Source organism: Oncorhynchus mykiss, chromosome 4 (genome assembly GCF_013265735.2).
Source record: "Oncorhynchus mykiss isolate Arlee chromosome 4, USDA_OmykA_1.1, whole genome shotgun sequence".
NCBI classification, from domain to species: Eukaryota; Metazoa; Chordata; class Actinopteri; order Salmoniformes; family Salmonidae; genus Oncorhynchus; species Oncorhynchus mykiss.
Genome location: NC_048568.1, coordinates 21921825 through 21948124, shown reverse-complemented (window position 1 = coordinate 21948124; position 26300 = coordinate 21921825). Strand labels below are relative to the sequence as shown.

General features: G+C 41.4%; 1 protein-coding gene across 4 annotated transcripts; it reads left to right on the top strand.

The window, feature by feature from the left end:
• Nucleotides 1-1021: 1021 nt before the first annotated feature.
• vegfab (vascular endothelial growth factor Ab) lies at nucleotides 1022-26111 on the top strand. 4 transcript variants are annotated; one of them, XR_002473285.2, is made up of 10 exons: nucleotides 1022-1811; nucleotides 3490-3535; nucleotides 4052-4192; nucleotides 4456-4652; nucleotides 8758-8834; nucleotides 17414-17446; nucleotides 22425-22499; nucleotides 23096-23138; nucleotides 24308-24451; nucleotides 24697-26111. XR_002473285.2 is itself a non-coding variant. In XM_021600620.2 (9 exons), exons 1-9 carry the CDS (start codon nucleotides 1707-1709, stop codon nucleotides 24716-24718), a joined length of 840 nt encoding a protein of 279 aa, XP_021456295.1. In that variant the 5' UTR covers nucleotides 1024-1706; the 3' UTR covers nucleotides 24719-26111. The 4 variants fall into 4 exon arrangements, 3 of the variants coding, with proteins under 3 accessions (XP_021456295.1, XP_021456296.1, XP_021456297.1); XM_021600620.2 differs by lacking the exon at nucleotides 23096-23138 and having other exon boundaries at nucleotides 1024-1811; XM_021600621.2 differs by lacking the exons at nucleotides 22425-22499; nucleotides 23096-23138 and having other exon boundaries at nucleotides 1024-1811.
• The last annotated feature ends 189 nt before the right edge of the window (nucleotides 26112-26300 follow it).

Below are 26300 nucleotides of genomic sequence, written 5' to 3'. Positions count from 1 at the left end.
AGGTTTGGCGAACAAAACGAAATGGCAACAGACAAACAGAGAACACAGGTATAAATACACAGGGGATAATGGGGAAGATGGGGGGATACCTGGAGGGGGTGGAGACAATCACAAAGTCAGGTGAAACAGATCAGGAAGTGACAGTATTTGTGTCTCCCCTTTTCGTAGACCTATTATATGGATCAGATCATTTCATTTTTATTGAACTTTATCAGTGTCTTCAGAGTAGGCTATCCTGAAATTTTTGTCATATTAAAAAAGATTCTGGTAATATCTCCAGTAATATAATTGTAGTAGAATTGCATTAAATATGTTTCTAAAAGGAGAACATCTTCCTGTACAAAGAAAAGAGAATAAATGTATCTGAGATAGCCTAGGGCAGGCCTACGACACCCTGCATTGAACAATATTTTTTTGTGATTCAGTGATTGAGTTATATTATTAGCCTACATTATGACTTTCCAATCAAATTATCACATTAAGAATACTAGGCTAGAAGTCTGCAAATGCAAAGATGCATGGAATGCTTTATTATAAAGGTGAATTTTTTATACGAAAATGTGCTTTCCCAAACTTGAAACCCAAGCTCAGCCTATGGTTAAAGGGCTTGTTCAACATTTTAGCCCGACTGACTCTACAGTCGGGCATCTTAATACTCATTATTATTTGTTAGTCAGTCAGTCTGAATTTACCCACGATATATTACGGATTTGATCCACACGGCCATTGTCAAGGTTTGATTGATGAATCTCACTGCACAAGCGGTCAGTATCAGAACACTGCGATCTGACCTCACACATCTGTCAAGATTGGGTAACCACGCCCACCCCTCCTTTTAGCCAATGAACCACTTTCGGTACTTTTCTCAATTTCAATCTCCTTGCGTCCTCTCCTCGCCTCCTTCTGAAAATCCATTGGAAGAGAATGTCAGAGAGGAGGGACCTCTGACTTTCTCACCCAATGGGTTTGGCGAAGGAGGTGAGGAGAGAGGACTCGAGGAGTAGCCAATGCAATTGAAATTCTCACCCTGGGCTTCCAATCCCTCTGTGCTGCACGACAATTCGACAGTATATTCGCCGCTCGAGAGACGGAACCAGGGGGACAAGTTGTAGACCTCCAAAACTATTTTACGTTGATGCGTTAGCGACAGTAGGGTAGATGAGAGCTGGGATCACTCAAACCAGGAGAACGCGAAATTAAACTGCATTTTATGTCATGTTTGGAAGTTTTGACAGATCTCGTAAAACAGAGTATATTCTTTGAATGTTATTGTATGCACAATTCTGGGGTTGACATACAGTAGGAGTGGGAGTTTCTGTAATCGCATGTTCCCCTTTTCCAATGGACACGCATTTGGAGACCCCTGGTACACCAAGTAGACCTATGGAATCACTTCTGTAATGTGGATTGCAATTTTATTTGAAAAAAATAAAGGTCTACTTCAGAACGATGTGAGAAGATACGCGTCCTGGATTTTCATGTTTCTGGATATCTTAAAAATTATTGGCAACAGCTGAAAGTCGCTATGCTCAAGGGATTTCTGCTCAGGTGTCTTGCCTGCTCCGACCGTGGGACCAAAATGGATTTGACGCCACTGCAACCCCCCGTCCCCCATTAACAGAAGTTCTAACAGTTCTTACATTTTGTTATTAACCTACGGTTTTAAATTTGACAAATGCTTTGGAAGAAATCGCAAGACGACCCGCATGGATTTTAAATCGACATTTGCATTTGGAATTTCAATCATGAACTTCGTTGACAGTTTGATAACCTTGTTTCTCCTGACACTTCTGTATTTGTCAGCTGTCAAGGTAAATGATGTATCATAACAGACCCAGGGTCTCTAAATGGACGTCAAGAAATGGATTATATTTGTGAAATATGGTCAAGTGTAGGTCGTCCTTGTCGCTCCCCTTGTTAGGTCATTGCTCATGTTTTAACAACCTCAAAATGTTTCGTGGCATCGGATATATCTAAATAGCAAATCTGACACTGTTCCAACTTCATGTATTTACTGTGTGGTGTGTTTTGTCGTTCAGAGGTGGAATAGGCTTATCTAATGTTTTTGAAGGAATGTTATAAACTTTAGTCTAGACTGGTGATTGCGGGCCTGCTCAGAACCACCTTGGCGATATTATTACGCTTTTAAAGGCGCAGCGGCATTTTGAATTTGCAGAGATATGGCAGCAGGTTCGCTGCCTTCACATTCGATCCTACAGTTTCATATTAATAGGCACTATCGGAATACCACTACCCAACGACATCTTAAATGAACATTTCTGAAAAATAGTGCATTGGCTTCATATTTTATTAAGGCTTTAACATTACTTTAACTAATTAAAAGGTAGACAATGATGTAGGTCTATACTGGTTTGCAAATCATTAATCAACATGTTGAAGCCTCCACATGACCCTTGGGCAAAAGTTTTTATGATAATAGCTCTTTAGGAGACTTTTCAGGTTGGGGTGAAAATGGTCCAACCAAGTCACCCATGATACAAGTCAGTATTCAATGTCCGTCCATGTCAGAGGAAGTCAGGAAATGATGTGGAAACTGGCCACTAGGGCAAACAGTGAGTGTTGTTACCTTTTTCTTTTTACCTTTATTTAACTAGGCAAGTCAGTTAATAAGAACAAATCCTAATTTTCAATGAATACCTTCAAGTAGGTTTCAGTGTTGTGGATGGGCATAAGCATCTACCTCTGATTACAAATATTGCAAGTTTGAATCCAGCGATTTAATATTTTTTAAGCCTATCCCAAACCTTAACCATTCGAAGTTGATGCCTAACCTTAAACATTTGGAATTAGTGCCTTAAACACTTTGAAATTTGACATTTTACGTTTAAAACATGGATTAACGTGTAATTCTGACGTGAGACTGTGAGAACTGGTAGCAGCGGTCACAGGTTGAGGTAGATATTATGCGCTTGCATTGTTCCAACTAAACTCAGTAGTCCTCAGTGAAAGCCACTTGGTAATGAATCTCCAGGCCTCATGCAATCCTGGGCAGAAATTGCACAAGTGTGTGTGTGTGTGTGTGTGTGTATGATGATGATGATGTGTGTGCGTGCCTGTGTACGTACGTGCATATGAGTGGATCGATGCCAACCACTGTGGGAGGACTGCTGACAGCAATCCCCACTGTGGAGAAATGTCGCAAACTGTGGGCTGGATACGGGTCATTGTAGCAACAATTAACAAGTGTGGTCTGTTGTGTTGCGTAGCCTACACTCGCATAGAGAATTAAATGGTAACATTTGCAAACAGGCTTACAACTTCTTCAATCTTCACAGTGAATGACAATGTAGGCCTTGGCTTTGAAACAAAGCAAACAAACCGGTTGATCTTTGACAGCGCCAATGTCAAATCGTGTCTGCACCACATAGCCTCTTTGGTTACACTTAAGTAAATGTGAACTGCACTGGAATATGACATTCGAAAATCTAACCTTCAATTTGTGTGCCCCTTTTCCTTTCTCCCGTGCAGAGTGCCCACATACCGAAAGAAGGATGGAGGATTTCTCATGACGGCGGTAGGTGTAAGGCACCGTGGGAAAAGGGCTTTCATTGGGCTCCCTCGAAGGCAAACTGCCAAGGAAACAGGGTTTGTGTGGTTCACATTGAGAGCACAGGGAGACCCACACCTTCTAGTGGAGTGAAGTGTAACTACACTAGGTCCTCAGGTTGGCTTAATAGGCTCCAACATTGAAGCCATTGTAACACATTTCAAATAGAATGTTGTCAATTTTCACTTAAAATATCCATGAATTCAATTTGAAATATTGTGTGAGGTTTTTATAGAGTGGAATTGAGTCTCTGGCCCTCATGGGTTTTTTACACAAGCATAAGTTGCACAAAATATTTGGAAAGGAGCTGCTTTCGATCAGAAGCTGAATGTTATGTGATATGGTTTCATACTATGTTTGGTTTGGCTGGTATAAGACACTGCAGGGGGTGTGCTATGATTTCCCATTTCTCCTTTACTCTCCAAGAGGAATCAGAGTTTTTGTCTGTCTGTGGTGTCTCAATGTCTTTCCCAACATGTGCAGCCCCAGGCTACAATGTTTTTAGTGCTTCAGTGCAGAAGGTACCAAGCTTTGTGGGGCTGAGAGAGGGATTGAAAGAGGGAGTCAGTACAGAAGCATACCAGAGCCACAGTGAGAGAGGAAATGAGAGAGACACCTTGATGGGTGAGATAATATAATAATAAAATATATAATGTACATATGGCATGTACTGTAGTAGATGCTTTTATCTATAGCGACTTACAGTAATGCGTGCATACATTTTCGTATATAGGTGATCCCAGTGGGAGATGCTGATTGTTGAAGGGAAGTTAATGTAGTAGATGTATATTTTGTAATGTGCACAACAGCCCTGTGTTTGTTGATCATTTACAGTATGTGTGTATAGGTTCTTGGTATACTAAATGTATGTGCATGTCTCTCCTCAGTGATATCCTTCATGGAGGTGTACAATAAGAGCCTATGTCAGCCCAGGGAGCTGCTGGTAGAGATCGCACAGGAGTACCCAGAGGAGGTAGAACATATCTTTATCCCATCCTGTGTGGTGCTGACGCGCTGCGCAGGCTGCTGCAACGATGAGATGCTAGAGTGCACGCCAACCTCCACGCATAACATGACCATGGAGGTGAGAGACAGAGCGTTTTATATTTTAACCCTTACATCTCCTTCACACTTCTTCTACAACCCTACTTCTACATATACCGGTTACATCACCAAGGAGGTGAGATACTGACCTCTGACCCCTTATCTCTTACATTTAGACTGGACACCTCCCCAAAATGGCATTTATAACATAATGGAGGTGTAACCCCATACTTCTTTCCCTTTGTGTTATTTCCTCTATCCCCCCCATGTCCCCTCACAACACAGTAACATCACTATGGAGGTGAGAGCCCTTTAAACTTTAACCCCATATATTAACCCACTGTTCTCCGGCCACCGACGACGTGGTTATGGATTAAGGCATTGAGACACCACATCCATAGCCTCTAACCTCCCCCTATCCTCATGTTATGGACAGGAGGGATCTGATCCTAAATCAGCACTCCTACTCTGAGACACTTTGTGGATACAGGCCCTGATCAGTGCTCAGTGTGATTGTAGATGGCACCCGGAAGTAGGAACGGACTCTTAGTTATCTAACAGAGACAATCAATATCGTAGAAGACGTCCATATGCCCTAAACATGCCCTGGGAATATGGATCCCCCTACCTCTTACATTGAGACACCACATCCATAGCCTCTAACCTCCCCCTATCCTCACATACTATAACATCCCTTTCAGGAATCTCTCCAGCCTCTTTCTGACAATCCATATACCCTTATGTTATGTGTGTCTATGTATGTAGATATATGTAAGGGATAATCAACGAGGGGCTACGCGTTCTATGGACAATAATGAACAACGTGGAAGCTTCCACGAAGTTGCATTATTTTCCAGAGAACACATAGAGCCCAAGTTGATTATCCCTTTTATACCATGGCTATAATTTGACACATTGCCGCTAGAAATGTGTTCGACATCCACTGAAGTAGCTAGCTACAGTAGTTGCCACGGTAACCAAACACACACACACTTGCTAGTTTAGCTAACCAAACCATTAGTCCTAGCTTGCCATTATGAAAATCTAATTCAACAGTGCCAATAATGTTTTCAATTTGACTTTTGCTTTCAAATGCAGCTCAAACATGGTCCCATTTCTGGCTAACATGTTCTAAGTCACCATTTTGCAAGTTTCAAGTCTTAATCTTTGAGTTTTGAGTCAAGTCCCAAGTAATAATGGGCAAGTCTCAAGTAAAGTCCCAAGTTCCACAGCTCAGCTCAGGTCAAGTCACAAGTCCCTAATTTTGGGTTTCGAGTCCTCAATGGTTGTGTTTTATGCCATTGCAATGCATCTGTGATTTTGGACTGACATGTTTTACAAACTGCATCCCTTTTCCCCCCACTACCACATCGTCTTTGAAACCGAATGCAACAATTTTTGGGACCAATAATGGCTTAATGCACAGGTGGCACTAGGTCCCAGTGTAGTGGGGCAAATGGTTTTCCCTGGGGCCCAGCGTTTTCCTAATCTGGTAACCAAACCAGGTAAGTGATTAATTAGTAGTTGTAAAAAGGTATTTATTTATATGGGCAATGGGACTAGATTTACATTTGAGTCATTTAGCAGACACTCTTATCCAGAGCAATTAGGGTTAAGTGCTTTGCTCAAGGGCACCAGCAGATATTTCACCTAGTTGGCCCGGGGATTTGAACCATCGACCTTTCGGTTACTGTCCCAATGCCCTTATCCACTAGGCTACCTGCCACCTAGGTATACAGATATTTTCTAAACAGGTCAAATGGTTTAAAGAAATTTAGGAAAATTCCTGGGAGGATGGAAACCCTGTTAGACTGCAGAAACAGTGTACTTGTTAATACGAATTATATTTTAAAACTATACTTTCCTTTACACAGACACAACCATTGCAATTGGACAATAGAACTCACAGGGTTGAGCTTGCTTTATGCAGGTTTGCATTGTATAGGCCTATGCAACTGCAATTAAAAGTAACTCACACAGTCTATTTATGTAATCAGTATTGTGTTGTTTGATTCATTTCATTTCATTTAATACTTTTGGATTGAAAAGTTCATGGTAGCCCAGCCAGCCAGCCCAAGTTTGAATATAGCCTAAACCAAATTTGATCAAGTTCACATTTTCTCCTAACACAAATATATTGGCTATAAATAGGCTACAGAACCCTGGCTAGAGGGGACATGGAGCATTGTCTGTGGCCTATGCAGCTGCCGGCTGTAGTTGCCTATGCAGTAGCCGAGTTGATCAAACTGAGAAATTGTCTCGTTTTCTTTCCATACAGTTTAGATGTAGGCTGCTGCAACATTTCTGTGAAGTTTTTGCTCGTGTATGTCGGTAGTAATGTGTAATCACGTTTGCTAAATAAATACTGTGGGGCGGCGTGCGCTTTGCTAAAGGATGTGCTTTGTACCTAGCCTGCGCAACCTGTGATTTCCGTGAATCTGATTGTTCAAGACACAGAACAGAATGCACAGAACCTGCAGCACTCCGATATGAAGGACAGATAGGCTTACATAGTGTGCGAGATGACTTATCGAGTCATACAGCGAAGTCCAAGTTAAGTCTCAAGTCATAGATGCTCAAGTCAAAGTCAAGAGTTTCTTTGTTTTTTTTGCCAAGTAAAATCTTAAGTCGCAAAATTTAAGTCACATGACTCGATTCCCCATCTCTGACTATAGCCATTGAATTCCACTGTGCAAATATACCAAATATACCTACAGTAGTTGCCGTGGTACACAGACTTTCTAGTTTAATTAACCAAACCATCAGTCCTAGCTTGCCATTATGAAAATCGAATTCAACAATGCCAATTCGTGTTTTCAATTAGATTTTTTTCTTTCAAAAGTAGCTCAAACATAGAACATGTATGAATGAACAATAGCCATTGAATTCTACTGCGCAAATATACTGTGCATTATAGGGAAATAATGCATGCTCTAGAATGCTCTTCAAGCCAATCAGAAACAGGTATTCAACAATGCAATAGTATAATTAAGTGATAACGCCCGAGAAGCCGATTTCGTCTCGGGCCGGCAAACCGTGCCAATATATCCTCTAAACACTGTCTTCGAGGGCATTATCACTTTTATACAACGGGTTACCAACATATTCAAATAATGATTGACACATTTTAATTAAAAAACGTTTTGATTAATTTATTCATACTATTTCATCCTTCCACAAGATATAGTCCGACACACATCTAGGGTTGCTAGAGATGCAACCCAGTCGTTCAGTCTGTTTGTTCTGCATCTATGGACGCAACGCAGTCATTCGATCTAAATGTTCCATACTGGCTAGCAACGTTCTTATCCCTTTCTTGCTAGCCAACTACGCCTAACTTACAGTTACGTCAAAAAGTGCAGCCAGAATAACAGAAACGTAGCTGCATGTGCATTTGTTTAAGCTGTTTTCTATTGACATTTATTTGGCTATATCCATAACAATGAGCTAATGGGACTCGATTTCACCTGGCATAGAAAATGTGCTCACTCGTCAGGACACTGTTGTTCAGTGGAGCTAGCCAACAACACAGCTACAGTAACACAATCACTTCAAACTGAAGCTGGAAAGACTGCAAATTATCTGCGTCTCATTTTTACCTTTTTTCATTTGAAATTTTTTTGTATATATCCCCAAAAATTATTATAGCTGATTCCTGATTTCGACATTGCTAAGAAATGTTGCCCGCCTGTCTCTCGTCCCGACTCGTTCATTACTTTGGGACAGCGGGAGATCAAATTTGAATATTGAAACAATGTTGCAATTGTCGGAGAGACAGATTGAAGTTTTTTTTTCAAATCTCCGCTGTTGAAAACGAAGTGTTAGTCTAAAAGAAATGTGAGATAATGTCTAGATGCTTTTATAGAGGAGATCAAGTTTGTAAGTTGCCTGGCTGGGCTGATGAGACAGTGGAACAGGGTAAATAGGCATTTTAACGTCATAGATTTAGCCGGTGACAACTTGTGGAATAGACACCGGCTGGAATGCGGTTTTAACCAATCAGCATTTGACTCACCCGTTGTATAAAAATGTGTAAACAGTATATATGTGTGTGTATAGTATATTGTAGTATATGGTGGGAAAGGAGAGAGTATGTTTGACTGTTCTATATTAGACTCTGTCTTCTCTTGTTTTTGTTTCCACAGATAAAAAGAATAAAACCCCAAAGGCAAGAAAATAATATCTTTATGAGTTTTACAGAACACAGTGCGTGTGAATGCAGGTAAGATGTGTTTAAGTATTATTTTGTACACTTGCTGCATGTACACACACACACACACCTACCTACTATCTACTCCAGTGTTCTTCTCAGTTCAGGGCATATGGAGGTCTTCTACGAGGAATTCAGGGGCATTTACTGTAAACAGCGATATTGATTGTCTCTGTTAGATAACTAAGAGTCCGTTCCTACTTCCGGGTGCCATCTACAATCACACTGAGCACTGATCAGGGCCTGTATCCACAAAGTGTCTCAGAGTAGTGGTGCTGATTTATGATCAGATCCCTCCTGTCCATATTATCATATTCATTATGATCTTAAGGCAAAACTGATCCTACTATAGATCAGCACTCCTACTCTGAGATACTTTGCAGGTCACAGAACAGTGATATGGTATGAACCAAGTATCAGCTTTTCCTTTAACGCCATAGCTATTCATTTATTTAACATTTTATAAAGATTTCTAGCCTACATTCAGTGTGTATAATTTTCCACCTTTTCATAACCACCATATAAACTGCTCAAACCATTAATTTGTTGTTTGTTAACCATTAATAAACTCTTTTGTAAATCACTTTTCACGACTCTAACTAGTTTATAAGTAGACTGCAATGTTTTACATGGTTTTCTATGAACCAATTGAGACTACTGTGAAATGAAATGTGACGTTTCACAATTCTTGGCCTCCTGTACACACTGGATTAGCTGTGAGCCAGAGGATTCGTTGCTCCATAATCAGCTATAGTGAAATGAGCAACAAAATAGAATTGAGAATCGACTATTGTTATCAGATTGTGTGTGTGTGTGTGTGTGTGTGTGTGTGTGTGTGTGTGTGTGTAAACAAATCAAGGAGATAAGCCAGGGAGAAAGCCATCTTTGTCATGACAACTTGGGGATCAGGGATGGAAAACACTAGAGTAGTAGAGTGCTACAGGGCCACCCAAGCTGAATCCTGCCTATGTCTATCTATCTGTCTACTGTTGATGATCTGAATCTGTTTACAAAGAAACAAACGGTGGGCTAGATTTTGTATTTATTATGGATCCCCATTAGCTGTTGCCAAGGCAGCAGCAACAGTAGTCTTCCTGGGTCCAAACACATTAAGGCACTTACATTACATATAAAACAAATATAAAAAACAGTACATCATATGACATTATTACACCACTACATATCTACAAAACAAAATGTATAATACCACCATACAACAATATTACAATGTACGTGTGTGTAGAGTGCATGTGCTAGCGCTTGTGTGCGTATGCGTGTGTCTGTACTTTTGTGTGTCTCTTCAGTCACTGTGTTCCATAAGGTGTATTTTTTCCTGTTTTTATTTTAATTTTAATCTGACTCTACTGCTGGTGTCAGGTACCTGATGTGGAATAGAGTCCCATGTAGTCAGGGCTCTATGTAGTTCTGTGCGCTTCCCATAGTCTGGTCTGGACTTGGGGATTGTGAAGAGACCTCTGGTGGCATGTCTTGTGGGGTATACATGGGTGTCCGAGCTGTGTGCTAGTAGTTTAAAGAGACAGCACGGTACATTCACCTTGTCAATGCTTCTTACCAAAACAAGTAGTGATGAAGTCAATCTCTTTTCCACTTTGAGCCGTGAGAGTTTGACATGCATGTCATTAATGTTAGCTCCCCGTGTATTAAGGGTCAGCCGTGCTGCCCTGTTCTGAGCCAATTCTAACTCCCTCTTTGTGGCACCTGACCACACAACGGAGCAGTAGTCCAGGTGTGACATCTAGGGCCTGTAGGACCTGCCTTGTTCATAGTGCTGTTAAGAAGGCAGAGCAGAACTTTATTATGGACAGTCTTCTCCCCATATTTGCTACTGTTGTATCAATATATTTTGACCATGACAGTTTACAATTCAGGGTTACTCCGAGCAGTTTATTCACCTCAACTTGCTCAATTTCCACATTATTCATTACAAGATTTAGTTGAGATTTAGGGTTTAGTGAATGATTTGTCCCAAATACAATGCTTTTAGTTTTTGAAATATTTAGGACTAACTTATTCCTTGCCACCCATTCTGAAACTAACTGAAGCTCTTTGTTAAGTGTTGCAGCCATTGTAGTAGCTGATGTGTATAGTGTTGAGTCATCCGCGTACATAGACACACTGACTTTACTCTTTGGTAGAGATTTTAAAAAGTTAAGCGGCCTAGACAGCTGCCCTAGGGATTTACGGATTATGTTGGAGAGGCTTCCATCAGAGAACACCCTCTGTGTTCTGTTCAAATCAATTTTTATTTGTCACATGCGCCGAATACAACAGGACCTTACAGTGAAATGCTTACTTACAAGCCCTTAACCAAAAATGCCATTTAAGAAAAATAAAATTAAGGAGCAACCAATAAAATAACTATAGCGAGATTATATACAGGGGCTACCGGTACAGAGTCAATGTGCAGGCGCACAGGTTAGTCGAGGTGATTGAGATAATATGTAAATGTAGGTAGAGGTAAAGTGACTATGCATGGATAATAAACAGAGAGTAGCAGCAGCATAAACATGGGGGGTGGGGGGGGGGATAATGCAAATAGTTTGGGTAGCCATTTGATTAGCTGTTCAGGAGTCTCATGGCTTGGGGTTAGAAGCGGTTAAAATAAGCCTTTTTACCTAGTCTTGGCGATCCGGTACCACCTGCTGTGCGGTAGCGGAGAGATTGTGGCTGGAGTCTTTGGCAATTTTTAGGGCCTTCCTCTGACACCGCCTGGCATAAAGGTCCTGGATGGCAGGAAGCTTTGCTCCAGTGATGTACTTGGCTGTACACACTACCCTCTGTAGTGCCTTGCGGTCAGAGGGTGAGCAGTTTCCCTACCAAGCAGTGATGCAACCAGTCAGGATGCTCTCGACGGTGCAGCTGTAGAACTTCTTGAGTATCTGAGGACCCATGCCAAGTGTTTTCAGTCTCCTGAGGGGTATAGGCGTGCCCTCTTCACAATTGTCTTGGTGTGTTCGGACCTTGATAATTTTTGGTGATTTGAACACCAAGGAACTTTAAGCTCTCAACCTGCTCCACTACAGCCCCGTCGATGAGAATGGGGGCATGCTCGGTCCTCCTTTACCTGTAGTCCACAATCATCTAATTTGTCTTGATCATGTTGAGGGAGAGGTTGTTGTCCTGGTACCACACTGCCAGATCTCTGACCTCCTTCCTATAGGCTGTCCCATCGTTGTCAGTGATCAGGCCAGCCACTGTTGTCTCGTCGGCAAACTTAATGATGGTGTTGGAGTCATACTTGGCCATGCAGTCATGGGTGAACGGAGTACGGGAGGGGACTGAGTACGCACCCCTGAGGGTTCCCCGTGTTGAGGATCAGCGTGGTAGATGTGTTGTTACCTACTCTTACCACCTGGTGGCGGCCCGTCAGGAAGTCCAGGATCCAGTTGCAGAAGGAGGTGTTTAGTCCCAGGGTTCCTTAGCTTTTTGATAAGCTTTTAGGGCACTATGGTGTTGAAAGCGGAGCTGTGGGTAATGAATAGCATTCTCATGTATGTGTTCCTTTTGTCCTGGTGGGAAAGGGCAGTGTGAAGTGCAGTAGGGATTGCATCATCTGTGGATCTGTTGGGACGGTATGCAAATTGGAGTGGGTCTAGGGTTTCTGGGATGTTGGTGTTGATGTGAGCCATGACCAGCCTTCCAAAGCACTTCATGGCTACAGATGTGACTGCTACGGTTCCATAGTCATTTATGCACGTTACTTTGGGGCTCTTGGGCACATGGACTATGGTGGTCTGCTTGAAACATGTTGGTATTACAGACTCGGTCAGGGACAGTTTGAAAATGTCAGTGAAGACACTTGTCCATTGGTCAGCTCATGCTCGGAGTGGAGTGCACGTCCTGGTAATCCGTCTTGTCCTGCGGCCTTGTGAATGTTGACCTGTTTATCAAAATCAAATCAAATGTATTTATATAGCCCTTCGTACATCGGCTGATATCTCAAAGTGCTGTACAGAAACCCAGCCTAAAACCCCAAACAGCAAGCAATGCAGGTGTAGAAGCACGGTGGCTAGGAAAAACTCCCTAGAAAGGCCAAAACCTAGGAAGAAACCTAGAGAGGAACCAGGCTATGTGGGGTGGCCAGTCCTCTTCTGGCTGTGCCGGGTGGAGATTATAACAGAACATGGCCAAGATGTTCAAATGTTCATAAATGACCAGCATGGTCGAATAATAATAAGGCAGAACAGTTGAAACTGGAGCAGCAGCACGGTCAGGTGGACTGGGGACAGCAAGGAGTCATCATGTCAGGTAGTCCTGGGGCATGGTCCTAGGGCTCAGGTCAGTTGAAACTGGAGCAGCAGCACGGCCAGGTGGACTGGGGACAGCAAGGAGTCATCATGTCAGGTAGTCCTAAACGTCTTACTCACATCGGCTACAGAGAGCGTGATCACACAGTCGTCTGAAACAGCTGATACTCTCACGCATGCTTCAGTGTTGCTTGCCTCGAAGTGAGCATAGAACTTTTTTAGCTCATCTGGTAGGCTCGTGTCACTGGGCAGCTCGCGGCTGTGTTTCCCTTTGTAGTCCGTAATAGTTTGCAAGCCCCGCCACATCCGACGGGTGTCAGAGACAGTGTGATACGATTTAATCTTAGTCCTGTATTGACGCTTTGCCTTTTTGATGGTTCGTCGGAGGGAATAGCAGGATTTCTTTCCCACTCCTTGAAAGTGGCAGCTCTAGCCGGTAGCTCAGTGCGGATGTTGCCTGTAATTCATGTCTTCTGGTTGGGGTATGTACGTACGGTCACTGTGGGGACGACATCATCGATGCACTTATTGATGAAGGCAGTGACTGATGTGGTGTACTCTTCAATGCCATCCGATGAATCCCCGAACATATTCCAGTCTGTCCTAGCTAAACAGTCCTGTAGCTTAGCATCTGTGTCATCTGACTACTTCCTTATTGATCGAGTCACTGGTACTTACAAGTTCTCTTGTAAGCAGGATAGTTTATGGTCAGGTTTGCCAAATGGAGGGCGAGGGCAGAGCTTTGTACTCGTCTCTGTGTGTGGAGTAATGCTGGTCTAGTGTTTTTTCCTTCTGGTTGCACATGTAACATGCTGGTAGAAATTAGGTCAAACAGATTTAAGTTTCCCTGCAGTCAAGTCCCCAGCCTCTAGGAATGCCACCTCTGGATGAGCATTTTCTTGTTTGCGTATGGCTTTATACAGCTCGTTGAGTGCCGTCTTCGTGCCAACATCGGTTTGTGGTGGTAAATGGACAACTACGAAAATATAGATAAACTCTCCAGGTGAATAGTGTGGTCTACAGCTTATCATGAGGTACTCTACCTCAGGTGAGCAAAACCTTGAGACTTCCTTAATATTAGATTTCGCGCACCAGCTGTTATTTACAAATATACACAGACCGCCACCCCTTGTTTTACCAGAGGCAGCTGTTCTATCTTGCCGATGGACCGAAAACCCAGGCAGCTGTATGTTATCCATGTCGTCGTTCAGCCACAACTCAGTGGAACATAAGATATTACAGTTTTTAATGTCCCGTTGGTAGGATAGTCTTGATCGGAGGTCGTCCATTTTATTATCTAATGATTGCACGTTGGCTAATAAGACTGATGGTAAAGGCGGATTACTCACTCCCCGTCGGATCCTTACAAGGAACCCCGACCTATATCCCCGATATCTCAGTCTCTTCTTCATGCGAATGATGGGGATTTTGTCCTTGTCAGGTGGCTGAAGTAAATCCTTCGCATCAGACTCGTTAAAGAAAAATCTTTGTCCAGTACGAGGTGAGTAATTGCTGTCCTGATATCCAGAAGCTCTTGTCGGTCATAAGAGACGGTGGCAGAAACATTGTGTACAAAATAAGTTACAAATAACGTGAAAAAATACACACAATAGCACAATGGTTAGGAGCCCGTAAAATGGCACCATCTGTATAGACATGTACATCTTTATCCACACTAGAGTTCGACCGATTATGATTTTTCAACGCAGATACCGATTATTTGATGACCAAAAAAGCCGATACCGATTAATCGGCCGATTTAAAAAAAAAAAAAATAAATAAAATAAAATAAAATAAAAAATAAAAAAATAAATACAAATAAAAATGTTTTATTTGTAATAATGACAATTACAACAATACAACTTAATATAAAACATCAATAAAATCAATTTAGCCTCAAATAAATAATGAAACATGTTCAATTTGATTTAAATAATGAAAAAATAAAGTGTTGGAGAAGAAAGTAATATGTGCCATGTAAAAATGTGTGCCATGTAAAATATGTGCCATGTAAAAAAGTTCCTTGCTCAGAACATGAGAACATATGAAAGTTGGTGGTTCCTTTTAGCATGATACTTCAATATTCCAAGGTAAGAGGTTTTAGGTTGTAGTTAATATAGTATTTAAAAGACTATTTCTCTCTATACCATTTGTATTTCATATACCTTTGACTATTGGATGTTCTTATAGGCACTATAGTATTGCCAGTGTAACAGTATAGCTTCCGTCCCCCTCCTTGCCCCTACCTGGGCTCCAACCAGGAACACATCGACAACAGCCACACTCGAAGCATCGTTACCCATCTCTTCACAAAAGCCGCGGCCCTTGCAGCGCAAGGGGAATAACTACTCCAAATCTAAAAGCAAGTGATGTTTGAAACAGTATTAGCGCACACCCAGCTAACTAGCTAGCCATTTCACATTGGTTACACCAGCCATTAGGCCGATAGGCTTGAAGTCATAAACAGCGCTGGCAAAACGCACAAAAGTGCTGTTTGAATGAATGATTACGGGCCTGCTGCTGCTCAGTCAGACTGCTCTATCAAATCAGACTTAATTATAACATAATAACACACAGAAATACGAGCCTTTGGTCATTAATATGATCGAATCCGGAAACTATCATTTTGAAAACAAAACGTTTATTCTTTCAGTGAAATACGGAACCGTTCGGTATTTTATCTAACGGGTGGCATCCCTAAGTCTAAATATTCTTGTTACATTGCACAACCTTCAATGTATGTCATAATTACATAAAATTCTGGCAAATTAGTACGCAATGAGCCAGGCAGCCCAAACTTGCAAATACCCTGCGTGCAATGAACGCAAGAGAAATGACACAATTTCACCTAGTTAACATTGCCTGCTAAACGGGATCAGTAGTTATAACTAGTGATTATGATTGATTGTTTTTTTATAAGGTAAGTTTAATGCTAGCTAGCAATTTACCTTGGCTTCTACTACATTCGTGTAACAGGCAGGCTACTCGTGGAGTGCAATGGTTAGAGCGTTGGACTAGTTAACTATGCGGTTGCAAGATTGGAACCCTGAGCTGACAAGGTGAAAATCGGTCGTTCTGCCCCTGAACAAGGCAGTTAACCCACAGTTCCTAGGCAGTCATTGAAAATAAGAATGTGTTCTTTACTGACTTGCCAAGTTAAATAAAAGGTATAAAAAAAAAATATATAAATATTTTTTTAAATAAAAATATTAATCGGAAATCGGCGCCCAAAAATACCGATTTCCGATTGTTATGAAAACTTGAAATCGGCCCTAATTAATCGGCCATTCCGATTTAATCGATCGACCTCTAATCCACACTATAGCATGGGGTGTAATGCCCTAACACATACATTTTTCTAGCAGCAGACATTGATCGATAATGTCAAAAGCCCCACTGAAGTCTAACAAAACAGCCCCCACTATCTTTTTATCATCAATTTCTCTCAGCCAATCATCAGTCATTTGTGTAAGTGCTGTGCTTGTTGAATGTCCTTCCCTATAAGCGTGCTGAAAGTCTGTTTACTTTAAAATAGCATTGTATCTGGTCAAAGACATTTTTTTTCCAAAAGTTTACTAAGGGTTGCTAACAGGCTGATTGGTTGGCTATTTGAGCCAGTAAAGGGGGCTTTACTATTCTTTGGTAGTGGAATGACTTTTGCTTCCCTCCAGGCCTGAGGGCACACACTCTCTATCAAGTAGGCTTACATTGAAGATATGTCAAATAGGAGTGGCAATATCGTCTGCTATTATCCTCAGTAACCCTCCATCCAGCTTGTAAATGTTCATAGACAATAATACTTCTTCCACACTCACTTTACGTAATTCAAAAGCACAATGCTTGTCCATAATTTGGTCAGATATACTAGGATGTGTAGTGTCAGTGTTTGTTGCTGGCATGTAATGCCTAACTTTGCTAATCTTGCCAATGGAAAAATCATTAAAGTAATTGGCAATATCAGTGGGTTTTGCGATGAACAAGCCATCTGATTCAATGAATGATGGAGCCAAGTTTGTCTTTTTGCCCAAAATGTAATTTAAGGTGCTCCAATTTTTTTTACTGTCATTCTTCATAGCATTTATTTTGTTTCATAGTATAGTTTTCCTTTTATTTAGATTTCTCAAATTGCAGTATGTTTGCCAATCGGTTGTAATGCCAGATTTATATGGCATACCTTTTGCCTCATCCTTCTCAACCATACCATTTTTCAATTCCTTATCAATGCAATGGGATTTAACAGTTCTTTCAGTCATTTTCTTAACGGGTGCATGCTTATTAGTAAGGTAAGGGCTGTAAGGTAACATGTTTGTTTCTATCTTTCAGGCCAAAGAAAGAAGTGAAAGAACAGAGACAAAAGTGAGTACAGACTCTTGCACTATGTTGATTTGAGAAGCGATGCCTTTCTCTTTGTCATTGTCTTTCTCCTTCTATGTTTCACTGTTCTCTTTCTCCTGTGCTCACACATTTTTAGCATTTCTCTCTTAAAATGTGTGTTGTTACACACAGCATATCAAATTATCACTCACACTACCATGTGGCACCGATCCAATGAGCTTCCTGGGACTCACAAAGAATCACATCCATTTTATTCATTCTAATTTCATGGCCCTTTGAGCTCTCAGGTGAGCCACACGGAAAACCCCAAAATGCTTCACCCAGGTGAACAAGTGACACCTGGTGAGGTCAATGTCCTCTGCTCCTGTCATCTAATGTTGTTTTATATACACCTGTTGCTCCTTACATTCCTCTGTTAAATTCCTCTGTTTACATTCCTTCTCTCTGTACCTGCCTTTAAGTATGTCTCGGTTCATTCCTTTACTTATGTTTTACAGGATCCTGTGATGTGTATATAACTGTGTGTTTTTAGAAACCCCCTTTAACCATTTTTTTGTGTGTGTTTATGGGTCTAGCTTTAATGGATTTCTTGTTTTCGTTTAACTTATTTTTCCACCTCTACATGGGATTGTCTAGTTGTCCTATTGCCTAAACCTACAGGATTACAAGGGTCTTTGGTTGTATTTAGGTTTCATATGTCATGTGTCCAGCGGTATAGATAAGGGTTTGTTTCTGAGACCCTATCTGACTGACCTTGTTTTAACCATTTATGAGTCTGAAGGCTGATGGCTTTAGTGCTCCCTGCCACCATGTTTCTACACTGAGATGCCCCAGGGGACATTCAACTCTTGTTTACTGTTTGCTCAACTTTTACATCTGACCATGCTGTGGTGACGGCAGGGCTGGATTAAGAAATCGTAGGCCCTGGGGCTTAGATATTTTCTAGGGCACCCCTCCCGTTTTCATATGTGTACAGCCGTTTGCAAGTGCACACTTTTTTTATGAGCCTAAGGAAGAAGTAATTTAACTGTGAAACTTTTTAAATAAAAATATATCTGCCTCTTGGCGGTTGCAGTAAGAAAAAATATATATACACATTTTAAATTTAGCTCTGCTTCAAGGGCCCCCTATGGCCTTGGGCCTCCGGGCTTCAACCCATGTAAGCCCCTGTATTAATCAGGCCCTGGGTGAGAGGCCTCCTGGGTAGTTAGTAGAGGTTGACGATTATGATTTTTCGACGCCGATACCGATTATTGGAGGTCCAAAAACAGCCGATACCGATTATTGGAGGGCCAAAAACAGACAATACTGATTAATCTGCCAATTTTTTATATATGTGTATGTATATGTAATAATGACATTTACAACAATATTGAATGAACACTTTTATTATAACTTAATATAATACGTAAATAAAAATCTATTTAGTCTCAAATAAATAATGAAACATGTTAAATTTGGTTTAAGTAATGCAAAAACACAGTGTTGGAGAAGAAAGTAAAAGTGCAATATGTGCCATGTAAAAAAGATAAATTGTAAGTTCCTTGCTCAGAATATGAGAACATATGAAAGCAGGGGGTTCCTTTTAACACGAGTCTTCAATAGTTAAGAAGTTTTAGGTTGTAGTCATTATAGGACTATTACTCTCTATACCATTTGTATTTCATATACCTTTGACTATTGGATGTTCTTATAGGCACTATAGTATTGCCAGCCTAATCTCGGGAGTTGATAGGCTTGAAGTCATAAACAGCGCTGTGCTTCAAGCATTGCGAAGAGCTGCTGGCAAACGCAGGAAAGTGCTGTTTGAATGAATGCTTATGAGCCTGCTGCCTCCTACCACCGCTCAGTCAGACTGCTCTATCAAATATCAAATCATAGACTTAATTATAATCTAATAAATACACAGAAATACGAGCCGTAGGTCATTAATATGGTCAAATCCGGAAACTATAATTTCGAAAACCAAACGTTTATTCTTTCAGTGAAATACAGAACCGTTACGTATTTTATCGAACAGGTGGCATCCATAAGTCTAAATATTGCTGTTACATTGCACAACCTTCAATGTTGTGTCATAATTCTTTAAAATTCTGGCAAATTTTTTACGGTCTTTGTTAGGAAGAAATGGTCTTAACACAGTTGGCAATGAGCCAGGCGGCCCAAACTGCTGCATATACCCTGACCCTGATTGCACAGAACGCAAGAGAAGTGACACAATTTCCCTAGTTAATATTGCCTGCTAACATAACTTTCTTTTAACTAAACATGCAGGTTTAAAAATATATACTTGTGTATTGATTTTTCGAAAGGCATTGATGTTTATGGTTGGGTACATTGGTGCAACGACAGTGCTTTTTTTCGCGAATACGCTTGTTAAATCATCACCCATTTGGCGAAGTAGGCTGTGATTCGATGATAAGTGAACAGGCACCGCATTGATGCAACGCAGGACAAGCTAGTTAAACTAGTAATATCATCAAGCATGTGTAGTTAACTAGTGATTATGTGAAGATTGTTTTTTGTAAGATAAGTTTAATGCTAGCTAGCAACTTACCTTGGCTCCTTGCTGACAGGTGGTCAGCCTGCCACGCAGTCTCCTCGTGGATTGCATTGTAATCCGCCATAATCAGCGTCCAAAAATGCTGATTACCGATTGTTATGAAAATTGAAATCGGCCCTAATTAATCGGCCATGCTGATTTAATTGGTCGACCTCTAGTAGTTAGTCACAGTGGTGTTAATGATGGTACAAAAGAACTCTGAAGATCAATGGACTTGATCAGTCATCCTATGGAAGCTAACTCTAGTCTAGCTTCACCCAATCATTGTACGGAAATGTTCCTTTGTCACATTTTGTTATATACCCTGCATCTGTTAAATCTGCTGGAAGTGAAAAGACTACCTGGAACTCATTGTACCGTTATATCATGAAATTGGACGCCTGTCAGTTTCCTGAGGGTGTCGGGAAATGCCTTCAAAACCGGACATTAGGGGAAACAGTGGGCGCTATTACCATCAATTAGGCTTGGGTTTTGATAGGGTGTTGTGGACGGGGGTGGTGGATAGCTGTCATCCTATGACTCCGGATCAGAAGGTTGCATGTTTATTCCCAGTGGTGGACCCTCATTTGTAATTTTAAGCCCATCCAAAACATTAACACTTAAAAATGTGACGTTTGGAACAACTTCGAAATTTTGAGAAGTGCAAAAACGTCTAATAATGCATTGAGCTTGTTGAGATCCATCAGCCAAGACTGGTGACCCAGATTAGTTGAAAGAGAACTAGGCTAACCCTTGTAGTTTTCATGACATTATCAGCTAACCCATCTATGTGCACGCTTAAATGGCATTTGCCTCATGGAGTGCAACACATCTCCTTAGAGTTGATCAGGTTGTTGATTGTGGCCTGTGGAATAGTGTCCCATTCCTCTTCAATAGCTATGCAAAGTTGTTGTTTTTGGTGGAAACTGGAACACGTTGTTATACACGTTGATCCAGAGCATCCCAAACATGCTCAATGGGTGACATGTCTGGTGAGTATGCAGACCATGGAAGAACAGGGACATGTTCAGCTTCCAGATGAATGGCACGACAATGGGCCTCAGGATCTCGACACGATATCTCTGTGCATTCAAATTTCCATTGATAAAATGCAATTGTGTTCATTGTCCGTAGTTTATGCCTGTCCATACCATAACCCCACCGCCACCATACATGCTGTCTGCCATCTGCCCGGTACAGTTGAAACCGGGATTTATCTGTGAAGAGCACACTTCTTCAGCGTGCCAGTGGCCATCGAAGGTGAGCATTTTCCCGCGTCGATTGCGACGGCAAACTGCAGTCAGGGTAAGACCCTGGTGAGGACGATGAACATGCAGATGACATTCCCTGAGACGGTTTCTGACAGTTTCTCAGAAATTCTTCGGTCTCATATGATCCCTCAGGTGAAGAAGCAGGATATGGAGGTCCTGGGCTAGCGTGGTTACACGTGGTCTGCGGTTGTGAGACCGGTTGGACAGACTTTCAAATTCTCCAAAACTACATTAGAGGCGGCTCATGGTAGAGAAATGAACATTAAATTCTCTGGCAACAGCTCTGGTGGACATTCCTACAGTCAGCATGCCAATTGCAGGCTCCCATCAATTTGAGACATCTGTGGCATTGTGTTGTGACAAAACTGTACATTTTAGAGTGGTCTTTTATTGTCCCCAGAACCAGGTGCACCTGTGTAATGACCATGCTGCTCAATCAGCTTCTTTATATGTCATGCCTGTCAGGTGGATGGATTATCTTGGTAAAGTAGAAATGCTCACTAACAGGGATGTAAATTAATTTGTGCACAAAATCTTAGAGAAATAAGATTTTTTGTGCATATTAAACATTTCTGGGATCTTTTATTTCAGCTCATGAAACATGGGACCAATGCTTTACATGTTGCGTTTATATTTTTGCTCAGTATAGTTTACATGTTGTCAACAATCTAAGCCAACCCTGTCCATTTTGCCCCATAGTTGCACAAGTGCCGGTTTTCTTGCTAAACAACCAACCCATCTATAGTCCAGTATCCATTTGGGAATGTTAAGTGTAGCTGAGGGAGTGTTTGGCAAAAAAAAACAGCTTACACAGCTAAACTTAAATATTAAACTTGTGAAACCCTTTCTTTTTTGGTCTAAGAATGTCTAGAAGCCCGTGTTCTTTTGATAATTTATTTAGCTACAACAGTGACAAAGTTTTAACTTCTAGATTCATGGGCCGTTCTGGCTCGGACAAGGCTTACTTGTCCAATTCTTATTTACTAGATTAATTGAGACCATTTGATTCTATTTCAGTCCATTTTCTCACTCCTATAGCCTCTGTGTGAATGAATGATCAATTTGATCGATTGATTTGATTTACTGACTAACTGAACTCGGAACTCTCTATTCGGTTGATATGTGTCTCTTTTCCTCCTCCTCTCAGATGTATCAGCGTTGTTGTGCTTCTTTCTCTTTTTTCCAGAAAACCCCGGAAAGGCAAGGGCAAAGGCCAAAAGAGAAAGCGAAAGAAAAACCATGACCTAAAGAATCGTGAAGCGTATGTCAGCTCGGCCTTCTCCTCTCCCAACCTGCACTTGAGTGTGGCACTTCTGATTATTAAGCTTATTTGGGAGGAGTTAATTTGCCCCTTTTTAATTAATTAATTTGCTCACTCACTTTTCACAGCCCCACCACTCCACCCAATACCACCACCACCACCCAATCCCACCACATGCATCAATTGGCATGAGGCTTTTCTGAACCCCCACCCCACCGGAGTAGGTAGAAGTCGTCCCTGAATAATAAATAACATCTGATCCTATATCTATGGTTAGGGGTGACTTCAACCTCAAATCACTACAACTCACGCGATTCACCCATAACCCTGCCTCCATACCTCACTGCCACCCTCACCCCACCCCCCTGGTGATAAGGAACCCTAGGGGAGATGAAGGGAAAGTATGGAGGGATAGGGTAAAGATAACAGAACTGAACAAACCAGCATGGCTTTTTGCTGACGATCTCAACTAATCCGGTATCTGTTGTGGGGATCATCCAAGGCCTACATCAGTGTTGAGTCTGTCTCGCTTTGCTGTGTCTCATACTCGCCCTTTCCCCCTTTCTTCTTCTGTTTCTTTTCATCCCTCCAAACAGGTTTTTGCTGTTCCGTCTGCCATATCTGGGCTTTGTTTGCAATGTGAGCATATGAGAGATGACAATCACATTGTTGTTTCTTTCTGGGTTATGTAAACCAACAAGTTGTTTAGCCCATTCTATTTGTGCGTTCACTTTGTCTCCATGGGTCTCAACAATTTTTTTTTAGTTTTCAATAGAAATAGTTGCTTATGTTTCTGAAATGGGTTTAATGTCAAATAATAGAGTTGTTCTGTTCACGTTGCTTTGCCTTTAGTTCTCAATGGAATGTCTGTCTGTGAAAATGGTTTGGTCCACTATCAACCCCTCTGTGTGGAAACAGAATGGTACAGTCTCTCTAGTGTTCTTTGTCATTTAAACAAGATCTATTCTCTTATCTACTGGTTGTCTATCTAATCTGTGTCTACAGGTGTAGGATCTTAACTTGAGCCAGTTTGCTACAGCAGGAAAATAATCCTGCAGCAACAGGAAATGTGGATTATAATTAATGGGTTCATACATTTTTTTGTTACGGCAAATCAAGTCTGAAATGTTAACTCGCACTGCAAGTTTGCACTTCCTGCTGTGCAGGAAAATTCTCAGCAACAAATGAGTGATCATATTAAGATCATACATCTGTATGGGGAAAACAACACTTAATATTTTAATTCAATAAAATCGAATCCCATATCTTTACGCACAAAGACGACCTCTGAGTTTAATTTGACTGTAAAAAGAGAGTTTTGGGATGTGTTGAATTTGACAGTGTTTTGTGTTGTAAGCCTCACGTAACTGCCAAAGCTTGCTGGTGCATGTCTAACCGGAACAATGCATACTGTATGTGGGCAAGCCAATCATCAAGAATCACTCCCCCCTACCTCCCTACGAGACAGTAGGAGGAGGTCACCCTGCCAACATAGGATGAGTTGGGGAGAGGGCAATGGTTTTGGGGGTAATTTTGCTGCTTGCAAAGTGTCCGTTTTTGTACAACCCTCCAGTCACATGCTACAATTCCTCCTTTACATACCCACACATAGAGAACATTCACACACAGGCACTGACACTGGGAGTATGAAGTTGCAGCATGTGTGGGTTGTCAGAAAAACACTTCCAAGGTTGTTTCCATATTAACACCATTCTAATAAACATCCTTCCTATCTCTTTCTCCTCCTCCACTCTCCTCTTCATCATCTTTCACTTTTTCCTCTCCTCTCTCTGCCTGTCTGTCTAAAGTCAGTGCGAGCCATGTTGTGATGGCTGTTCAGAGAGGAGGAAGCAGGGGTTCATCCAGGACCCTCTGACCTGCCAGTGTTCCTGCAGAAACTCCAATGCCCACTGCCGGGCGCGTTACCTGGAGCTCAACGAGAGGACCTGCAGGTGTGTTTGTGTGTGGGTGTCAGGAGGACTTTTGTTTTATCACTCTTTATCACCTCATAGCTCGGTATGGTAACCAAGATGGTGTTTGGTGACATTTCCTGACCACATAAGAGCCTACCATTAGCCAAGAACCTGACCAAGACATTGGCGCTCAGTTCCCAGAGCACGAGACCAAGTGTGTGTTTCATACAACCATACAGCCCTACATCTCTGTTTTTAATACCTGTCTTCTCTTTGTCTCCCAGATGTGACAAGCCAAGAAGATGAGAGGCCAAACTTCAGATGAAATGACATGATGGAATATTCACAAGATGTTTCACAGCTCAGCACTTTGAACTTTAAACTCTAAGCTCATTTTCTCTGTGGAAAGCATTCCTCTGGACTGACTGAGAAACAGCAGAGAGAGAAAGAGAAAGAAAATGAACAGACAGAAAAATCATCCCAATGTAGATCTGTATATACTAAAGTATATACTAAAAGTACACATTTTTTATTGCTGCTAAAAGAAAACTAACTAAAACCCATCATTATAAAAAAGCAAACAGCTGTGTGGTTTTGTATTTCACTGGCGTGTGACCGGACTGCAGTTTTGTTGTAATTTCATTTATGCAAATTCTTCACTGGATATATATGAGTGGTTATGTGTCGAATCAGAAACAACAACCTAGCTATGTGGTACATAAATCAGCAGAAAAGAGGAGGAAGAGAAGAAGGGAGAATATTCTTGGAGGGATGGAAAGTTCTGACCCCTAGACTCCCGTTGCAGGAACCCAATTGCAATGGCAGGACAGCCAATGGGAAAATGGGGATCTGTCCCTTTGTGACAATTTATTTTACCTGAAAGCAAGTTCTAAAACGGATGTGTAGAACTTGTGGAATGCTAGAACTGTGTCTTTTGCTGCCCTTTCTAGCAGTGGAACTGGATTTGGAGTGCCATTAATACTTCTAAAGGGATACTGATGATTGATTTTGATATACATGGAAACCTCTAGAAACAACTGATACTGTAGCTTGATTCCATTGAGAAACTGTGCCTCAAACTGTGCTGATCACTTCAGAGTGAGAAATCCTGAATCTGCTTCTTAAATTATTTATTTGTTTTGTTTTCGGAGGGGAGGGGGATAGTACCCTGTCTGCGGTTGAACTCAATACAGAATGCAATAGTATCGATGGCAAGCTGTCTGTATATATACCATACATACTTAATATCCCTTATGTCATAGTCCGCTATAGATAATTTATAATGTTAGAGTATTTTCAGTATTCAGTCCTCTACCCGTATTTAATTTGAAATATTTATATATACAGTGTTATGTTCTTTTGGGTTTCCCCCCTCCCCGCTATGTGATGTCATTATCGTCTCCTCTCTGCCTAGCTACAAGGAGACACTGCTCTTGGCTTTTATAAGAAAAGAAAATCTTTATGTAAACATTCCTCAAATGGATCATTTGTATGGACGGCCTTTTTAAGGTGGGGGTGCTGCGTGTGATTTTCACCCTGCTCGTGTGTGCGCATGTGTGTGTGTGTGTGTGTGTGTGTGTGTGTGTGTGTGTGTGTGTGTGTGTGTGTGTGCGTGTGTGTGTGTTTTTAGAGGCAGAGTAGGCTTATGCTTGTCTTGAGCTCCACCGCGCAAATAACAATAAACCCTTGCTAAAAGAAAGCTCGGCCTACCAAGTCAATGCTTCCATTTTGTGTTTATATTACAGCTAGCAACCTACAGTACATTCGGAAAGTATTCAGACCCCTTGACCTTTAAAAATTGTTTGTTACGTTACGGCCTTATTCTAAAATGAATTAAGTCGTTTTTGTCCCCCCTTATCAATCTACAGACACAATCCCATAATGACAA